The sequence below is a fragment of the Pagrus major genome, chromosome 16 (genome assembly GCF_040436345.1).
Source record: "Pagrus major chromosome 16, Pma_NU_1.0".
In the NCBI taxonomy this organism is placed as follows: Eukaryota; Metazoa; Chordata; class Actinopteri; order Spariformes; family Sparidae; genus Pagrus; species Pagrus major.
The window spans coordinates 17,905,725-17,926,935 of record NC_133230.1 but is presented as its reverse complement, the minus strand read 5'-3'; the positions used below and the strand labels follow the sequence as shown (position 1 = coordinate 17,926,935).

General features: G+C 40.0%; 1 protein-coding gene across 2 annotated transcripts in view; it reads right to left on the bottom strand.

Moving 5' to 3' along the window:
• cdin1 (CDAN1 interacting nuclease 1) overlaps positions 1–12,192 on the bottom strand; it is a 60,029-nt gene extending 47,837 nt beyond the window's left edge. Inside the window, exons 1-3 of one of the 2 annotated variants that reach the window (XM_073482683.1) lie at positions 12,171–12,192; positions 11,788–11,915; positions 602–647 (exon numbers count right to left, since the gene is read on the bottom strand). In XM_073482683.1, the coding sequence (XP_073338784.1) occupies positions 602–647; positions 11,788–11,915; positions 12,171–12,173 (177 nt within the window). In that variant the 5' untranslated portion in view covers positions 12,174–12,192. Of the gene's footprint in view, positions 1–601; positions 648–11,787; positions 11,916–12,170 lie in introns of those variants that run through there. The other variant, XM_073482684.1, reaches the window with a different exon arrangement.
• Positions 12,193–21,211: the final 9,019 nt, after the last annotated feature.

Below are 21,211 nucleotides of genomic sequence, written 5' to 3'. Positions count from 1 at the left end.
CCATTTTTGCCGAGAAGGATGAGGACAGGGGATAAAAGAGGAAGAGCATTGGTTGAAAAACAACTTATTTAAAAACTACTACACACAAAAAAATGTAATTCCACAGAGACAGGCGGTGTGACTGACACCTGTCAGGGGGATGATAAATGACTCCATTTTCTGCCTGTGCTGCCTTCTGCCACTGGCGGCAGCGGCCATTTATCATCATCCGCTGTCAGCCGTGGAAAGCAGCAGTGACAGTGCGAGTCAGCAAACATTTAGCACACGCAGCCGCACTACACGGGGAAATTATTATTGTCAGAATAATAATGGTTTAGCATAATTTATTACAGGTCCACCAAATAAGCAGGGGCTAGATGTTATTAGACAGATGGATGGGAAGACTTGGCAGACATCCACTGAGGCTCAGGCAGGCAAGGGCCCTCAACGTGAACGTGAGGAGGAGGAGGTGGGAGGGGGGTGAAATAAACGGGGGTATGGTGGTGGGGGGGCATCCTCCAAACCAATCAGAGAGCTGGCAGTTCAATTACAAAGAAATAAAGGGACATTCATCATTCAATTAGGCACCTGTCAGGGCTCACAAAAGAAGAAAACTTCTAACCTGGTACTCCAGGGAGAAGATGCTCAGAAGAGTGGACTGCGAGTGACTGGAACAAATAAAAGAAGGACAAAGTTAATTACCAGAGTGCATTGCACAGAGACAAAGGGAGAGGGGGAGCTTCAAAGCTGGGGCCAGCTGCCCTGTAATCTAAAAGAACATGAAAACAAGTGTGGCAAAGTTGTTCCAGATGAACACCTCTGACAAAGGATTCCTGCCACGATGGCGTGGGGGGGTGGGAGAACGGGGGAGGTTGTGTGTGTGGTATGAGAGATGAGAAAAATATAGCCTGTTTTTTTTTTTCTTTCACTCATTCATACATACCATCTTCTTCCCTCCCCTTTCTTTCCAGTGAGAGCGCTGAAAGCTAAATTGTTCTTAATTGAAGTGCAGTAAAACTACACAAAGGCACAAAACATGACAAAATTGGAGAGAAATTGAATGACATTCATGCAAATAACGGAGAGGATTCAAGTCCAATCGCCGAGTGAGAGAATTCACAATAATAATGACAATAACTCCTTGCTTTGGTAGATGTCTCTTTGCAAAGGGTCTGACCACTGCGAGTGTGTGTATATGTTTTGTGTGATACACGGATAGGAGAAAGTTTTCCTGCTTCACTGTCAGTGCTGGCATATGGGCCGCTCTGGAGCCCTCCCACTGCAACTGATGGGCTTTGAAAATGGAAACTTTCACTGCAGGAAGCTGGGACTCCCAGGAGTCGGTCAATTCCATGGGTTGCCATAAGTTACATTCATCTCCAGCTCCAGTCAATGTCAAACACCTGGCAGAGAGGCAAACCTGGAAAACAGGCAGCTCCAACAGGGACTTGCAGCCCCCTTCGATACCCCTCCCCAACCCCCACAGCATCTTTTGAGTTGAAGATATTTAAAGCTGTGACAGATATTATTCTAATTGGATGATACATGCATATTAATGAAAAAAAAAAGGGGAAGCATGTACACATGGCCATACACAAACTGCTCTGCAATGGTCTCCAGTGGTTTGTGTCTCCATATACCGCTCTCAGTACACTTGATTGTTAAATTTAATGGACTTTTCGTTACAAGTCACCTGAGAGTTGTATGTAAATACTGACGAGAAGCCGAAGCTTCCAATCTGCATTGAAATATTGAGTCCACATAGGCCTTCAACATCAATCACCATAAACCATGAAACAACCATGTGACGTGTAAACAAAGCCAAAGGAATCTCAAACATTGATTTCTGTCTGGAGTCTCAGTCTGTGACCATCTCTTAATAAAAGCATTTCAACCGCTGGAATAGTTTATAATGACTAACCCCACCAAAGACGTCATCTTGGGTTCTCCAGATGCCACTTTTGAACAGTTTTACAGCTCTGGCTGGAGAACAGCTAATTCTCAACTATTCAAACTCTTGGGGGCTCGACGCATCACACGGATGAGTCTCATCAACCACAAAGTTATAGCCACAAAAAGCGAAGGAACAAATGTTTAGAGTAAACAAGAAGAAGAGAAAACACCGCCACCTCAGCATTCATTTTCAATGATGCTCGGGGACAAAGGGGCTGCTGCAATTAAGTGGGCCATTAAATGGTCAACTGTCAACATGTGGGACACTTAAGGGAGGAGAAAAAAAAAATTCTTCCACACTTCAACCTTTGCACCTGAGCATTTCAGCAACATTACAGCCTTATTGTTGGTGTGGGACCATCACAGTCCCCCTGTTGGAACAGACATCTGTTAGGTTTTAAATGGATTACTTTCTATAATGAGCATGATTATTGCCTAATTGCTAAATCTATACCCTGTTAACTTTAAAGGGACATAAACTGCTCCAAATATCTCGGAAAACATGTGTGTTTCAAAAACACTAAGAACTTTGGGGACTTTTGTTTTTCCTTTTTCTCTTTTACCCCAATCAGTGTTTGCCAACATTTAAACTGGACAAACGCATCAAAGTTGCTGAAAATTAAAAGGTTATAATAAAAATGTAACAAGTACAAAAACATCACCAAATATTCTAAGATTTGAACACTGAAAAAACAAAATTAATGAGAGCAATGTAAAGAGATGAGGGCAGATACCTGGATCCATACCAAGAGTTGTGTGCGTTTTATAGACTCTGTCAAATTTTACACTGCGCTCATATTGCATAATGCCCTTTTTCCATTTAACAGACATTAACAATAAATTACTGCAAACGTTACATTAATGTATATCCAACCTGTGCTCTCCTGGGCACAGTTTGCTCACTTCATGCTAAAATATGGAGGCAAGTGCTGTCTCACAATGGGGATCTGATCTGCCTGCTGCACAGTAGCGCTACATTTTCACTGGAACATCCATATCATAGCCTCATAATACCAGCGTTTGAGGGACTCTACTGCAGTGGTTATGAAAATAATTACACTGATACAAGAAAAATGTCTAAAACCAGATTAATTTCTTTTTATCATTTTGGCTTAAAAGAAAGCAAATGAGCAGTTTTTTAATTCAGATTTGTGCACGACATAACATATGATGATATAACATGAAGTAGAAAAGAGACAACAAGGTAACAAGATTTGGATATGAATGTCACTTATTTGAAAAAAATTGATGAGACATATTTCTTCTCAGAATGAATCTGAAAACATCCACCTTTAATCTATCTAAGATTTCTATGTAAACAATTGAGTTCGTCATTTTCTGTCCTACTCACTAAGCCCTCTTCATAACTTCATAAATGCTAGGAATGGTCAACAAAGTCCAATATCATGAATACCTCAATATTATATTGTTTTGTCGGCACGACGATCTGTACTTTCACAAACTATTAGCATAAGAGATTTTTGATGAATAATCATCAGTGATGTGGATATAATGGCTTTGTGGGTTAAGGCAAGTATTTAAACAATTAGAACAGTTTGGTAAGTTCAGAAAATTACAACAGTTTACTGCAGTGCAGTCATTAAAACCAGGAAAAGACAACGAACCACATGACTATATAATATAATATCCAAAATCAAACACAATATAGGTATAATACTAATCTACTTGCTATTATTTGGTTAAAAATTATCAAAGCACACAATGAACATCTTTGAAAACTCATTTCAAAAAGAGTCTGTGAAACTACAGAGCATCCTTACATTGACCTTTATGAGAGAAGGAAAAAAAAAATCTCTCCCTCTTGGATATCATTAGAACATGGGGAAACAGAAGGTTGGGAGACAGAAGAGTGGTTTGGGAATCATTCTCTCTCAACCTAATTACCCTTCCTTACAACATAAGACAGAGCATTAATATGCACTGGCACCCAAAATAGTAAAGCAGCAGATTAAATTAAAAACAATTAGGGACTTTCACTTTGTCACTGAGCTGGTATGCCTGTCTGGTCAGTGCTTTAGGCTCTATTAAGTTAGGCTATCCACTGCTTATGAATCTGACAAATTCCTGTTTGAGTGTTGAATCGCCTTATCTCCTCGTGCGTTCAGAGTGTATCAGTGTCTTAAAGCAGCAGCGAAACGCTGAGAAATTCCCATCAACCTAATTAATAGGAGAAGGGGGAAATTCGAGCTATCAATTATATTCAGAATCTTCCTATTTACAAATAATTAATTATAAACAATAGCTGTAATTTAGGTAATGAAAGCCACCTGGCTAATGGCATTGGTATCATATGCTGCGACAGTACTTAGCATTTGGTGGATCTGCATGCAGAGAGTGTTGCATGGTGCGACTCTTCGGGGCATGGATCTGGCTAATTGAGCCATAGCAGCACATATTTTTACTAATGGCAACAAAGCTATTTCGAAAAGGGAATGAAATGATTCAAAGTCTTTGGAAATATTGCTACATTTTAATACCTTATTCTATTGCTATCCACACTGTTGTTACCATAAATATTAGCTAATGCTTTAGGATTTATATATTTAAGATTTAATTCAAGCAAAAGTGCTGACAGTAATATATTAAGCATTTACTCTCCTATAGATCAATATTTTATAAAGTAAAAAAAACAGCTGAATGTGGGTTAAACACTCTGGATATGCAAATGTTGCTAATTACACATGCTGATAGGCAAAATGCTAACATCTGTTTCGCAGCTAAGCCTACCGTCATCAGCAGCAAAACAAATGTGTGCCAGAAAAATGTATAAATGTTAATGTTAATGTATAAATGTGATATATTTTGACAAGAGATAGAAACAAACACAACATCTCAGTGCGTCATGCAGCTTCAGACAAATACTTGCACGATGGTGTTTACAGTTCAAATTAGTTTTACTTTGTTTCCGCAAAACAACTGTAAAGCCGTCTTCCTATTACAGTCAATGCAACAACAGTCATGGATTTCCTGTAGTTTAAGAAATATATTATTATTTTAATTTTCTATTATTATTAAAATGTTTTTCCATAACCGAAGAACGCTTTACCAAAAGCCTGACTCAGAGTATATTCCACTACATTTACTGATTGTGACCCCCCCCCGCCCCACCGTCTCTCTGCAGTAGGCCATACAAAACTACAAGCCTGCAGGGGACTGTGCACAGAAATGGCTTCAGCAGAAGCACAACAGGGCATCTCACTGCCTACTATTGTCCTAATAGACGAAAAATATGACCCCTTCACAGGCCTCTTCACTTTATTACAATCTTTAAAATTTCTGTCTGCTGAGGTGCCCTGAGATGTCAGAACTGTTATATAATGGTGACTTAAAGAGCGGGAAAGATCATGCAATCACCACCCTAATTGTGATTCCTGCTGAAAGCTGGGGATCTTCATGACTCTGTTGGTGACAAAACATGTTATAACTATTATGGTGTGTCGCCATTGTTATAGTGTAATTACTGTCATTGCTGCTTCTGCAAACTCTCGCGGAAATTGAAAATGAGGTCTGTGTTATCTGTCAAATGGCGAGCGTCCACTGGTCTGGCAAAGAAACACATTACGCTGACCAATTGCCTACTCCCCCCAAGCGTGGCTGGGGAACTTGTACCATTCTGGGCAATTTGTTTCATTCTTCTTTTGCAATTGATCCCAGTATGCAAAGAGAACCTGGGGCAAGACACTACCAAAGCTGCCCAGCTGAACTGTGGTACTCTCAGAGCTGGAGGTTTCCCTCTGTGTGAAGTATGGCTTTGGGGGTTGAGGGACAGCACTGGTGCTACTGCCATGCACAAGGCAAAATACATATGTCTTACTCACAATAGCTCATACTAGGGCTGGGTAATATTGCCTTTAAAGAGTACTGCGATATTTTTAGTAGAGCACAGACAATGTATCGTTTGGCTGAAATTATCGGCCGATATTGGCACATCACAGATTTATCGGTATCATCGATATGTTTACATGTAAACATTTTCTAGATATTATAATGCAGAAAAAAGGATGCTTGGGATTACTGTTAATCACTGATGTCATTTTAGATAATATATTTTATTGTTAAACAGGAAAATATCCTGCATTTGTAACATCTCTTTGTTTGATAACTACATTGGACGGATCATTGCAAAAGATTGCGCATATCGGCCAATACATAGATATTGGAAGTGTTCATTTCCTGATATTGGCATCAGCATCAGCTCAAGAAATCGAGTATTGGTTGGAGTCTAATTTTTAGACTATGTCACGATACACGATATGTATCCCGATATTATAAAATCTCCTCAAAAGCACTTTTGGAACGCAAGGACTAGGTGACAAACAAATATAAAATAAAAACAAATATTAGACAATGAGATTTTCGGTAAAAATCATCAGTAATGTGGATCTAAAGGCTACATGGGGAAAGGCAAGTATTAGAACAAGTAAAACAGTGTGGTGAGTTCGGAAAATTCAATCTCTTTAATGCTGCAGCCTTTAAAATCAGGGAAAGACAGCACTTACAGCATCCAAAATCTAAGGTATATAGTCTCATATCATGATAACTATACAATATTGATATATTGCCCAGTCCTAGCTCATTTTCCTTTGTCAATAATTTGCCTGTACTTATATCAACATCTCATTCTGTTTAGCAATCCAAGAAAGTGTCCCTTATAATTGCTGTACAATACTTAGGCAACAGGCTGCTTACCTCAGTGTTTTTAGCCCAATGAGCCGAAAAGCCTTAACAATGTAAAGTGTATGCCTGGACAACATCCCTAAGATATCAGGAGGAAGTAGTCATTCCTGTGCTTCCTAATCAAGTAATTGATTGCATCTATTATTCATGAAGTCCTTAGCCTGACATGAAGTTGTAAACTCAGCATAGCTTCTCTTCTTTCCACATCTCTCCTCTCTGCTTACACTTCATTCATCCCTTCACCCTTCCAATGCTCGTCTAACCACATAACGCTGCGGAATTACTTTGCCAGCCTCTCAGCCTTCCAAGGGTTGTACCCCTAAGCCCCCAACTGCCAGTTTGTGTTTAGTTCAATATGGGCAGCCAGAAGTGTGAGGCCGTGCGCTGGATGCCGTCAGGGCTGCCCCCACAGGCTCTGCACCAGATCAGTCTCTGGGTAATGTCATTGCCACTTCCAGGCTACAACATAGCTGGAGAATTGTACCTTCAACAATAGCTACAACAGAGTAACTCAGTTGATTCCGCACAGACAATAGTGGAAATCACAGTTAGAAACACTCCAACTGGGACATTTAGCATCAATACTGTTGATACATTATATATATTTCAGAATTGGCCAATATGAGTAAGTAGTATTTATTTAGATCCCCACTGACCTTACAAAGAAGGGACTGTGTTTACCTTCAGAAACCTTGATCTTTGTGACATGATTCTGAACTGGAGATAAAAATGTGAATTTTCAGGTTATGAAGTGGGCCAAAATATAAATAAAGATAGTTGTCGTAGATAACTTGGAAGTCTGATGAGAGATCGTAATATTTTTATGATTTGCAACTGCAACAGCAATTTTGTTTTGACTACCTAATTAAGCTATATACCTAGATTCCATCTTCTTATACTGTGAAGTATGTTTTTTTACATCTGGAGAGCAAGCTTTGTAGGCCAGGGCAGGACTTTATTATAATGCTGTTTTATTGCACTTTTTTAGATTTGTCATAAAATTGCAGTTTCTTGCCATTTGGATATTGTAATTTCGATTCCATTGCCATTCATTCTAAGGCTTCTAAGAAGTGATTGGGGAATCTTGGACGTATGCAACTGTAATAGTGTTAGTCCTTAAAACGTAAACATTTTGGGAATTGGAATTTGGATTTCCAAAACTGTGCTCTACACTGTAAAATATGAGATGGCATAAACGAATAAAAGCAGATTTCCAGCATAAATAGATTTTAGTAAGACCGCAACTAATTAATATGTTCATTATCAATACATTTGCCAATTATTTTCACTATTAAAATATTGCCATTAATGCTCATCATCCCATATCCACAAGTGACGTCTTTAAACAGTGACTAAAAGGACTAAAATTACTAAAACTAATGATTATCAAAATAGTTGGCAATTTTATTTTCTATTAATCAAGTAATCGATTAAAGAACTAATTGTTGCAGCTCTACTGAGGAGCTGACAATAACAATAAAACAAAAATCTGTCTTTTGTTGAGTTCTTGAGCTACAAAATTACACCATGATGTACAAAGAGTTTTCCAGTTTAATGCATCGCGCCTGTTACCAAACCCTTAGCTTTAACCAGCATGTAAAAAAGAAGAGATAAACACTACAGCCACAATAAATAATCAATGAGCCAGTCCCTAAGCTTCGTCCTGAGCCTAGATATTACCATCAAAAACAAAGTGTCTGTAGCCAAGAAATCACCATATCAATGGCACATGCCACAACAACCCTGTCCCGCGCTTCCCCTCCAAAGATCATGCTAGATAAACCCCAAATAACAGAGAAATTAACAAATGCTTGACATTTGCTCAACATCCATTATTCTGACACTTCTTCAGAATTTCAAAAGGCTGAACGCATGCTTAATCAACATTCATATTCCCAGAGCGAGCCCCAGCACCATATTGCAGCCCGCCTCAGTGCTGATGAAAACGGCACATTAGGGCCCGATTCGAAAAACGTTCAGGGACTCCTCACCAGGGAGCTGTGTGTGTGTATGTGTGTGTGTGTGAATAAAAGAGAGAGAGGAGGCAGAGACTATGTTTAGAGGGGAGGGATGCTTCACACTTTACTTTTTAAGCGTTTTCCAAAACCGAGGCATCTGCCCCTTTCTGCACACCCTCCTACTTCCATGACTGTGAAAGCCATATGAGGAGTGAGCTGAATGGCATTTTAAAGAGGGGGGCAATCATTACATCCAAATTCATTCATAATATAGCACAGAAGGACACAGAGGACTCTCACATACCCTCCCTCTTTTTCTCGCCCTTCTTACACAGACTCTCTCTGGGGACAAAGGGTGGAAGGACTGGGGTCCCCTCTAGACCCAAGGGAAGCCAGGCAAGGCCTCAGAGAGCAGCCCATCATTTCCAATTCTAATATGAGGCAAGAGAAGGACGTGATGGGACTGATGTCACATTTCCCCCCGCACCGGCCTGCGACGAGCCCTCACACCCCCGCTCGCTGCCTAGCCGCGGTCCAGATACTAGGCAGGACACCACGGCTGGCTAAGAGGAGGGCAAGGAAGAGAGGGCAGGAATGGGGGTTGATATTTGCATGTCCCTCCATTGTGAGTGGGGGTAAAAAGTGACAGCACCGTGTCCAATTCTTTTCCCCCCAGAGCAGCTCGGGCCCGGCAAGAGAGGCCAGGCTGACAGATGACTCCCAACATCTGTGTTATGCAGCCGTTACAGATGAGGGACTCCACATCACAATCTCTCTCTTTCTGTCTGTCTATGGGACACTCCCTCTCTCCTCCCACCACCCATACTCATAGTACAACAGAGAGAATGACAGACCGTCCGTGGAAATTACCTTGAAATGGCCTATCGCACTCATTTTGTTCAAAGTTTAAATTTTCCTCCCTTTAAGTCCCCGATCAACAGCAATGATTATGAAATGGTTTTGAACTCAATGCAGCATTCAGAGAATTGAGGATAAAGGCTACTCACATTCATGTATATCATTAAAACTCAAATCTAATTAGAGCCCGACAAATACAGGATTTTTGGGGCCAATAAAAATAGTTAGGAGAAGAAGAAAATTCTGATTTCAATAAATATCGGCCAATATTCTTTTACATACAGTATACAATACACAAAATATGAACACAAACACACTTTTTTATGTTCCATAAAAAAATTATGTTTTGATATTGCCGCATATTGTAGAACATATATAACATATGTCGATACCAATCTATAATTGATAGGCCAGCAGCAGCTATACGGGGCTCTGAATCCAATAGACTGGGCAATATAGTTAAAATCAATATCAGTATATACATTTTCTGATATTAATAGATATCAAGATATGGAAAACTGCATGGAAAATATTAAAATTGATGTTCAATGCAATGATGTAATACATAAATGTGTTATACTCTTCTGTATTACAGAATCTTTCATTTGTAATAATTCCTAATATTATATCTGTATTACTTTTTAATTACAATTTGCTGATAAACATTAATTTAGTCTACAAAAAATTATAAAATGATAACACAGTGCCATGATATCATGAGAATATGATTTCACTTAAAGTTAATAACAGATAATTCATTGCAACTAATTACTAGCATTAGACTGATGTTAAAAAAGTTAGCATAAAAATATAAGAAACAATATTTTACACATGATGAAATTAGCCCTTAAAATAATAGGTGTGTCATCTGCAAAATATTGCACATGCCACAGAAAAAAAAACTACCACAGCCTCCGCCATGACACTAGTAGACAACACGAGTCTCCAGTTCACTCAACATTTCTTGCATCATTTGGAAATCACCAAGTGCGATGTGAAATGATTCAATATCCAGATACCTGTCTTTTCTATATCTCTCACTGTTATAACCCAACCAATCTTTTGCCCACCCCCTCAGCGCAGACTTGTCCACAACAAACTGCTAACCCCCCCATCCCACCCCCTCCCTTCCCCTGCCAGCCCCAGCCTGGCCAATATTTACGCAGTGGCAGGGCTCCCACACAGTCCAAGGGGACAGGAGGGGTGCGGGGCGGGGGTGGCTGACTGCCGTGCCTGAGCGCATGCTAAGAGATGATGGATGGCCTAGTCGATATGTTATGTCTTAAGAGCCTGATTTCCTGCCAGTCCAATCACTAACCCTCCAGAGCCCAGCTCAGCTGATTGGACAACCAGAATAATTTTGCAGGCTGTGAAAACACTGCTGCCGTGCCTGTCTGTCAGGCCCAGTGACGAGACTCAGGGATTTTAAAGAGCAAGGGCCTCCCCAAGATTGGTTATGGTGAACGAAATAATAACAATAACCAGCAAGACTAAACAAAAAAGCCAGCACCTCCGGGAGAGGGAGATCGTGCAGAATTATTGGAATGAAAACCGTCCAATGTTTTCCTTTAATTATTACACCCACCAGTACCACTTTTTGAAAAAACGGCATTTTGCTAAAGACAGTTTGGATTAGGAAACCAACAGGAGAGGGGAAACTCAAAATAAACATGAGAAGGCCCTCCTAGTGTTGGTGCCTAAACATACAGGATATTGGATGAACTTTATACGCATGACATATTCTGTAAAATGCTGACAGTGAGAACAAAGGCAAGCTCAAGCTCTGCTGTGTCCCCTTTGGGGACCTGATACCTTCTTCTAGATTGGTGATTAGGGCACGATGGAAGTAGGAAGCTCCAAATACATACGACTTTGTAAGTGACCTCGACGGGATCAGCCATGGTGTCCTAGTGGCCTTGGGGGATTACACATGTTACGTTCAATAAAGTGAGGGCCCTCAGTGTCAAGGAGAAAGGCAAACACAACCATTAACCTCTCTCTTCGATTGCTGGATGTGCAGGCGCTGCATGGCAAAACATTGGCTAATGCTGTGGTGGAAGCCTATACAGAAACCTGTGTGGAATTAATTTGTGGTCATAAAGAGTGAATAAAATGGAGTTATAAATATCTAATACTATGATATATATATGACCATAAAGTTACCTTAACGTCTCTCATGTATGTAAATTATAATGTAAACATTTTGTTTTTCATTAATCATTTATTCACAAAGTAGAAACAGCAGAATAGCGTTTTCACACACTGTCATGCTGAACAAACACATGTACAGCTGTAAACAATACATTCGCACATGTAGGAAGTCCAGTGTGTCACTACTTACTTTGGAAATCTTTCCTTTAGCATCTTCATACACTGCCGTGTAGGTCTCAGTTGATCAGTCCATCTCACTATCTCTTTATATTCAGCTCGGGATAGTCTCATCTTCCTTTGATTAGCTGTTGTTTCTATCTGTGCAAACAGAAAGGGAGAGTTTTGTAAGGGGATGCTGCTGTCGCAATCTGATCTGTCAGCTGTCAAAATCAGCTGTACCCGCATTGCTAAGAAAACTTAGCTTGATGTTACCGCTAACGCGACACGCTAGACGTACGACACACAATAAAACATTTAGCCTCATCTTCGAAGCATTGCTGAATTCATATATCAGGCAATACAATGTCAAATACGACTTTAGAGCGATAAATATCACGTTAAAGCGTTGTTTACCATTGATTCTTGCTGCCTGGACAGGTCCCTGTATCAGCTTCCCGCTAGGAAGTTGAAGAGCTGACTTTTGTGTGAGCAGCGCGCTGATTGGTCTATCCATCCAGGGAGCTGAGTATGCCGGCCGGTGATTGGTTACCTTGCAGCACGAAGGCGGTGACTCGTCAAAACATGCTGCAGCTCACTCTCTGCATCTCCGAAGCATCACTGGATTATCGTCAAACGCAGGCGATACGAAGGCAGGTACTAGAGATGAATGGACGCACGGTATCCAAAAGAAAAACCTCTTAAGTCCGAGAAAGTAAAGAAAAAATGAAGATGATTACCTGTACGGACGAGGAGAGGTGTGTTTTAAAGAGGGAGAGACAGAGAAGGAGAAAGAAGGGGGCGAATTTCTGACTGCGTATGTATAATACAGTACAGCTAGACGACGATTTATATCAATATTTTTCACAGATTTGAAGTATTATGGGAGTTTAGTGTTTGCAATTTATCAAAAAGTCCCACTTAAAACACTGTTTTTAATCCTTACTTCAATTTCATTATATTACCTCAAATACAACCTTTTAAGCTGCTGATAAAACTGTTGAGTTTCCTTTTTGAGTGCTGAGTGCAGTGCTAATGGTCTCTTTAAAGGAGACAAAGTTTACCAAATTCCACTGTAGTGGCACGTTATCAATGGCTACCTGTCTACTGTATTCTTTCACCTTCTCAGTGGTTGACTCAGGGGTGTAGACATGAACTCACCTTTACTACCTGAAAGTATTGGTCTGGTCTTTTCTTAATTATTTCACACAACCTGCAGGAATTTCTGTGCACCATCCTCAGCTGTGGGCCACCAGCATCATCAACACCTCTCACCTCACCCAAGAAAGTAATGCTTAAATGCCCCCCAGCAGAAATATGTAATTTAGACCAAGGATAATGATGTACTGTGCTCGAAAAAGACTTGGGAAATTTGTGAAACATGCCAAAAATAATGTCAAATTTAAATGATGAATCATTGCTCTGCCTATAGTCGTAATATTTCTTACTCCAAACTGCTTTCATTTCCATAGCTATCGCTTTCTAATAGTTACAAACTGATATTTGAGGAAAAATAGTCAATAATTAACTAATGATTTTTTTGTATTATTATTTTCCTCTGAACCATATGATTGCTTCTTGTTCTGGATTGGTGATTTTAGACAACACAGAGATAGGACTAAAATCTTTAAGACCTAATTTGTCAAATACATCCCCTGAGATCAATATAATTTTACAATGGCATTGTTGTGTAATTAGTCTCTGAACAGTGCTAAACCTCTGTCTACCCTAATAGATTTTCTCTTTAACCTTCTCTCTTCACACACAGATTAGTGGAAGTGTCAGATATTTTATGGTGAGTTTCATATTTTCTCTGTTTTCTTTTATTTAATTTATTTAGCAAAGATGATCTGAACCACAAATAATTAGCCTTAAAATGTGCAAAAATATGAACTCAAATTGACATTATGATGACATCAAATAATTCTGTCGTCTTTTCTTTTGCTGGTTTCCTCCGTTGTGAGTGAACAATGCATCGGTGAGCAAAAAGGCTCTATCTGACCTGTGGTGCATCAGAAAATAGAGCTCATTGTTGTTGGGCAGTGTAGTATGATGTCTGAGATGAGCTGAGGTCTCGGGCTGTGTGTTCACCGGCACAGTCCCTAGGTCTGAAAGGGCTCAGTGCTCTGTGGTGGCTACAAAAGGGAGCTGTGTAGTGGGATTGGTATGGCCAGATAAGATCAGGGCCTCTGAGGAAGTCTGGTCTGATTGCTACAAAGGGCTGAGGTCAGGGGCAGGAGGAGCAGTTTACTCATCTAGGTATCAGAGGATCAGGGGGTTTGGTGGGGAGCCGCGTGTGTAATAGGTATAAAAGGATCAGTGTAATGTGATGGTATAAAAAGATAAAAATCAGAGAAGGGGTTGGAAGCCAGTGTACTGTAATGGCCCCAAAAGCGAGGGGATCACAGATTTTGTTGTGTGTAGGTGTCTGATCGTGTGTGTATGTACTCCACACAAATCAGTTTGTGTACATCTTTGATGGCTATGAGAGCCACAGTGGGCTGTGATGAGAGCTGAAAGAGAGAGCAAGGCAATGGAGGGGATACAGGGGAAGGATGCAGGGGGAAAGATGAGTGCTTTGGAGGCTGCGTGTAAACAGGGCAGTGGTACACACAGTGCCGTTAACCAGCTGTGAAGCCTGCTCACAGTGGGAGATGAATTTACAAAGGATGTCTCCCTCTGATATCCACGAGATGCTGCACTGATCTCTGCTCCACTGCTCTCGGTGCACCATTGTAGTGCTAAGCACTGTGCCACTAATGGCACTTATATACCTTAATGCCTGGAAAACATTTACATTTTGCTCGCAGCAGAGGGGAAGTGTGTAGCTGTGCAGGGGAGAAAATGTGTCTGTGTTTTTTTTATCGACAGCATCTCCAGTCGATGAATCTAAGATTTGTGAGGTTGTGTAATTTCCTTTACTCATCACACAGTTTAAGGAAATTGCAAGTCCTCCCATGTCTTGCACATTAGTCCCTCCTAACCTTATCCAGTGATATTACTCACCATACAGACAGAGCATTTTGTTACACTAGATTGTCAGCATTACTGTCATAATGTTTCTTTTTTTTTTCCATTTGTGAAGTGACTTCACTCCTCTGCACCACAGAATTGCTCTCCAATCTTCAGGGAGTCTGGGATCCCGCTTGAAAATTCACAGTTTAAACATGAGGCAAGCCATAACCAGGAAATGCCTGTAGTATTAGCAAGGTATCGGATTCATGCGTTCCCCCCTGAACAGCATGACTGCCCCTGAAAATCCCACATCCATATTTTACATCACGGAAGACAAGACACATGTGTTTCACCCTCGCTTTCAAAGCTGTTTCTTCCATTTATTTTATTATCCTTTAATGAATTTAATTAGAGGACATGTAATTAAATGCAATTGTGCTCACCCCCATAACACACACAGGCGTGCACGTGCAGACACACACAAACACATTTTGGCTGTAAATTGGTCAAAACAACATGTGCGATGTGAACAAATTTACTGGATTAATAGGGGATTGATAATATTTTGGGATTGTATTTCACTCTAAACGGCTGCACGCGGAAACAAAGGCTGCAGCCCAGGCTCATTAATCATAGTCAACGGGTTGCCCGGGTGCAATTTGCATGTCCGAGGTGGCTGCACATGCTGCCGTTCGGACTAGGTTCCTGGATCTGCCTCGAGTTGGCCAGACCGTTAACGCTGCGTCAATCAAGGATAACCCAATAAGAGTATGACAGAGGAAGAGGGAAAAAAACATTTTCTCCTCATTACCCAACACTCCTTCCCCCTCCCTCCCCTCCCTCCCCTCCCCTGTCTGTCCAACTTCTTATTTTAGTTAGCACTAATTACACCGGCCTGATGAAAAATGAAACCACCCTGTTACATTTATTACTGAAAGGAAAAATTCAAGTTCTTTTTTTAAGAATTATGTGTTTATGATATATTTTAATATTTACATTTTAATCTTTTATTTTCCAGTATATGAATACTCTTTTGAGATATCATCCAAATGTGATATTTGTTTTGAATGATACATCAAATAGAAATCTAGCCTTTTCGCCTTTCAGAAAATTTGTGGGAAATAATCACTTTTATCTATAAAGAAAACTTTTGGGGTTTCGTCTGTATTTTTCGTCAGTCACAGTTTGGAGCCTCACTAAGCCATTTTAACTGCAGATAATTGGGTTGAGGCGTGATGCAGTGAAGTTCAAAATGTAGCACAATTTCACAAAGCTGTAATCTCACCACTGGCTCCGTACACTGAATTCTAATTATCTCGTCATGAACTTTAAAAAAAAAAAAAGAGCCAATGTTTTAATGGCTTTTTAACTCCATAAGAGGTGTGTGTGTGTACATGCGTCCACGTGTGTATGTGCATGAGATAGAAGTTGACGCATGTGTGCATGCGTGTGTGGGTTTTATTTTTTGTGTGTGTCAGACACACACACAGACACCCACCATCACCGCACACAGACATGTGAATGCGGCTTGTGTCTGGTCTGGCCTCTCTACCTTGCTCTGCTGCTGAGGCTCACGCTGTGCTCTCCCCCCATCCCCTAATATCCTGGAGGCATTTTTCTCATTATCAAATATTGTTTGATGTCTTTGTTTCTTGATGATTAACCATGGTCACCAAACACTGGTCTGGATTGTTTAAAATTTAATTTTGGGGCTCTGAAGTACCTGCAGAGGGGCTGACTGGTGGGGACACCCGTATTTTATGTATGCTATTTTTCACGCTGAAATGCAAGAGGACACACATTGAAAAACACAATAAATCCTGGAGGAGAATCATTAGTGGAATACTAGTGGTTTTTATGACCATTGTTATTCAATGCTGTATTGAGATGCAGTAAATTATTCTGTTTATTATGGGTTTATGGATTCATTCCCATTTTCAGAATAATTATGTTGCTCCTCATTCTGCATAAATAAAACCACTCTCTGTATACTTTTTCTCTGTGTTTAACCATACATGTAAATGCCACATATACACACTGTAAATATTTATTTTTTCGACCGTGGCAGTTTTTAGTTTTTAAAAATGATTTTTATTCGTGCATCTTCGTGTTTTGATTGCACTGATCGTGTATATATTTCTGTGGCAATTTGAACATCATAAAGACAAACATCTCGCCGAAGGAATCCAAGATTTATGATGGAATCGACATTGTAAGCAAACAAATAGGGAAACAACACTCTCCCCTAATGTCAGCATGTCAAAACTATATTGAATACTTGAAATATCTGTGTATCTTAGGCTGAATAGCAGCCATTGTATCGGTCTAATGATATTATCCTCTGAAATTTGGAGTGAAAGAAAAATGGCAGAAATGAGCAGAACCATTGTCTGCCCCATTTTATTTAAACAAATTGCAAGAGCAGAGAGACACAGGCTGAGGGAGCGAGCGAGCGAGGGAGAGGGAGAGAGACAAAAAGAGAGAGAGCGCGCTCCGTAAATGAAAGGTTATGCGTCGTCCCATGTGTTTGTATTGTCAATAACTGGAGAAGGCTGTCAAGAAAGTGGGGAGATAAAGGTCAATAACTCAGGCAAATGTGTTTGTATTTGTACACTCCTGCTGATAGCATAGCAAACGTCAGGGCCTGTGTCTGACACCCCACAACAATAACACAAATAGTGGGGCTAGCACTAGAATAGTCATTATTATTGTTGGTGCTGGAAATGAGAGGGAACCTCGGCACATGGCTGTGACAGCCGGCGCGGTGTCACTCAAACGTCACTCCATAATGAAACACGCCGGAGATCAGAAAAGGCGATGATAAAGTGTAAACACAAAGAGATTATGCTGCTGGATCATTCTGATATTTGCCTTATTTTCTTGTCTCTGAATAAATATCATCGTTAGCGTGTTGTTTTGGAAGCACTTGAGACAAATGTAAATATTGCAATAATTAGGGCTGTTTATTTTTTTCTCGGAAAAAAAAATAAAGTTCCTGAAATTACATTTTATTTAATAATCTGCCTTTTCACTCCGTCCTGCTCATCAGGCATTCACGTTGTTAATGCAATTTTTAGTCTAAAGTAAAATGTGTGAATGAATCCCTTTTTCCAAATAAAATGATTGGTTAAGAATTTTCCATTTTCCTCTAAAAGACAAAACAAAACAAGTAAATAAATTCCGTAGACTTATTTTTGCCACACAAGGTTAAGCTGTAATGTAAAAGCTTAATTTATTTTTCATGATTCCTATATGTGTTCAAGTGTTATTTTATTCCACAGCCATTTAGTGCATCTCTCTGAGGCCTTGAGTGTAATAAATGTGCAATTAACAGACTTAACTAATTCATGAGGAACATTGTGAAACTAACGAAGGGCATAACTACTGTACAGACGCTGCTGTCATTGGTGAATATTGTTATTGTTCTGCTTTTAATTGCTGAAGGAGGAGGAGGAGGAGGAGGAGGAGGCAGCATGTTTTGAATATACGTCCTCGGTTACCATAGCAAAAAAAAGAAACACTGAGCTCCCTCCTGACAGTTGTATGTAACGTCAGAGGTACGTGGAGGTGTTAACTTCTCTGGTTTAACCAGTTACCAAACAAATGACCCCTTTTTAATGTACAGCACAAAGAGAACAGATATAAGTAGCAATGCCTCAAGTTACAGCGTGAAATCCTCCGGCCATTCATCTTGATCTGCGGTCAGAGAAAAGGTCCCTGTATTTTTGTGTCTCATTAACACACAGGCTTCCTCTTTTAATACCAGATATAATTTCTGCTATTTTAGCCATTGTCAGTGTGGAATCAGCATTACATTGTGTGCTTCTTTCTTTAAGGAAACTGCAATAATTAAAGCTATAAATCATTTTAAGTAAATAAAAAAAACACAGCTCAGAATTTTCATTCTGTGCTTGAAGTATATTTATACCTGAGAAGCTTATTTTCTGTTGAATCGTCAGCACACAGGCCCGCTGAATTTGCAAACGTCGTCCTATTGTTGTGAGCAGATGAAGCAAAATGTACTTTTAGTAAGTATATAAAGTCCATGGGGGGAAGTGGATCCCTCTCCCACTGTCACCCTCTCTCCCCGCTCAGTTTGTTTGTTGGCTGTGGAGCCTCGTAGTGGTTTACATTACATATGATTATGTAAATCTGGAGCTGTTCCTGTGCATTACGGGCCAACGCATTGTCAAGATCTTTTCTAAAGCAGTCAAGTAGCTATTTCTGAATTCTTTTATTATCTGAGAGTGCAACAAAGAAAGTCTTTTGTTCACTGTTTGCCGCACACACACTCACATGCATACACAAACACACAAACACACATACACGAGCACTGCTCCTGCTGCCGTCCGTGACTTACTACTGTCCCCTAGTGGCGCCTGGCTCCATAGTCTCCCTTAACTCTCCATTTCCATCAACTTTCCACTCTCCCATTCACCTGACTTCCCCCCCTGTCTTTGTCCCGCTCCCCCTCTGTGTGCCTTCTCTCTGCCTTATCATGCTCAAACATTTAAAGGGTTGATTTGTTGTATTGTATGACAGAGAGCTCCAATTATGCATTGCTGTGTCCACAGTGGCTTTGCCTTCAATGGCCGGCTCAAACAGTGTCAACAAAAACAGGAACCCTGATGTTTTGTGGCTATTGTGAGGCCAGGGCCCGTGTCAATAAGGTATTGTTTAGTCAGAGTGCCACACCGAAACTGCAGTGAGAATGTTATCAGACCTGTGGAAAAAAGGGTGTGCGCATAATAGTGCTAAAATGTAAGTATGATTGTTTGGACAAGCCTAATGCAAATGCACACAGGGAACAGCTTTGGAGTCTTGTCACCTCCCCACATGCTTTTTTTTAGCGATACACAGCATGCACTTTCATGAAAGAAAGATCTTTTTTCCTATTCTATAATTACTCCTCGATTATTTATTCCTCTTAGAATATTTTTAGTAAGAAAGGTCAAAAGACTACTCTCTTATTCTTGCTTTCACTGAGCTGATCCTCTGTTCCCTCAGCTAATAGTATGCATTTTTATACTTTTTCTGTTTGCCTTTCTTGATCACTGTTATTCCAGGCCTAATTGGTGTGATAACCTGGAACAGTGCTAATAAACAATAGGGTAAAAGGGTCAGTCTCCACCGGCGGTGCACGGACACACACAGTCAAGTCACTCATGTCAAGTGACCAATTATACAGGTTATAGAAGATGGCACCTCCGTCTCCTGTGCCCCGTCCCTCCTGGGATAGCTGCCTCCAACGAGAGGGCTATCACTCAAACCCAAACCACATTCATTCATTAGCCTGTTAAGATGGCATCAATTATTCATTAAGAAGGTGGCCAGTGGATTATTTCTGTCAGCACTAGGCTTATTGTATCAAAGGTTGATTATGGCTTGGATGATTTAGTATGCAGTATTGTGTGTGTGTGTGATCAATCAAAAAAAAATGTAATGAGACTTTCTTATAACAACAAAATTTAAATGTTACTTTGCAGAAAACATTGTGAAAGTTTGTTTAAAACTTTTACACATTACATATTTAAATAATATTGTTTATACCGCCTTACTGAGAGTGCATTGATCTGGATTCTGGCATCATTTTATATGATTCAACAAACTTAAACCTAACATATCGTATGATACGGTGCCTTCCTGATTTATGAGTAAAATATGCTCACCACCTTGCATTTATTATTCCTGTCCTTCACTAACAATCTTGTGCTCACCTCCTTTTTTTCTTTCCATAGCATCATCCCCAAAATTCACACTCACACCACTCTGTAAAATCTTTTTATTAGAATGTTTAAAAGTCCTGTGGGGATTTTTTTTTTAGAGAAACTCTCCGAGAGGGGAACTAGTAAAATAGTCGGGCTAAACTGGAGGACTGACAAAGCCTTGGCTGAGACTGCAAGCAGGGATTAGTACGGTCCATTGTTTCTTATGTGCAACTTCCACCGTAGACTTAAATACTAATTACATCACGCATTACATAATTAAACTAGTGCTTAAAGGGGCACTACGTAGTTTTGGAGAAAATAGGGTCCTCAGAACACTGTTTGAAGCTAGAAAGGTGGCAGGGTCCGCCACATATAAACAAAGTGAAACAGTATGAAACTGTGTTATCTTTTAAGGACAGAGTTTGTTTAGTTTGTTTAGGCATCAAACAAATCTTTCTCTTCTGATTAAAATGTATTCCCTAAAACTACATAGTGCACCTTTAACTTTAACTTTTTTCTCTTACCACTGAAAAGTCAGTTTGAATGCTAAAATGTTTTTTTGTCAAGTGAGAGGATTGTTATTCCCATTATTATGTTGTCCATGATTAATAAAAATAATAGTGGTTGTCTTAATTTGTGCGATTGCCTCTCATTTTCACCCGACAACAGCCTCCTAACAGTTTGTCAGTGCATAAAACACTATGGAATGCCTGCACATTAACCTACTTTTTCCCTTCCTTTGACCCGCAGAGTACCTTTTGAAAACACGAGCGAGTAAAGTGCCATTTAAGCAAA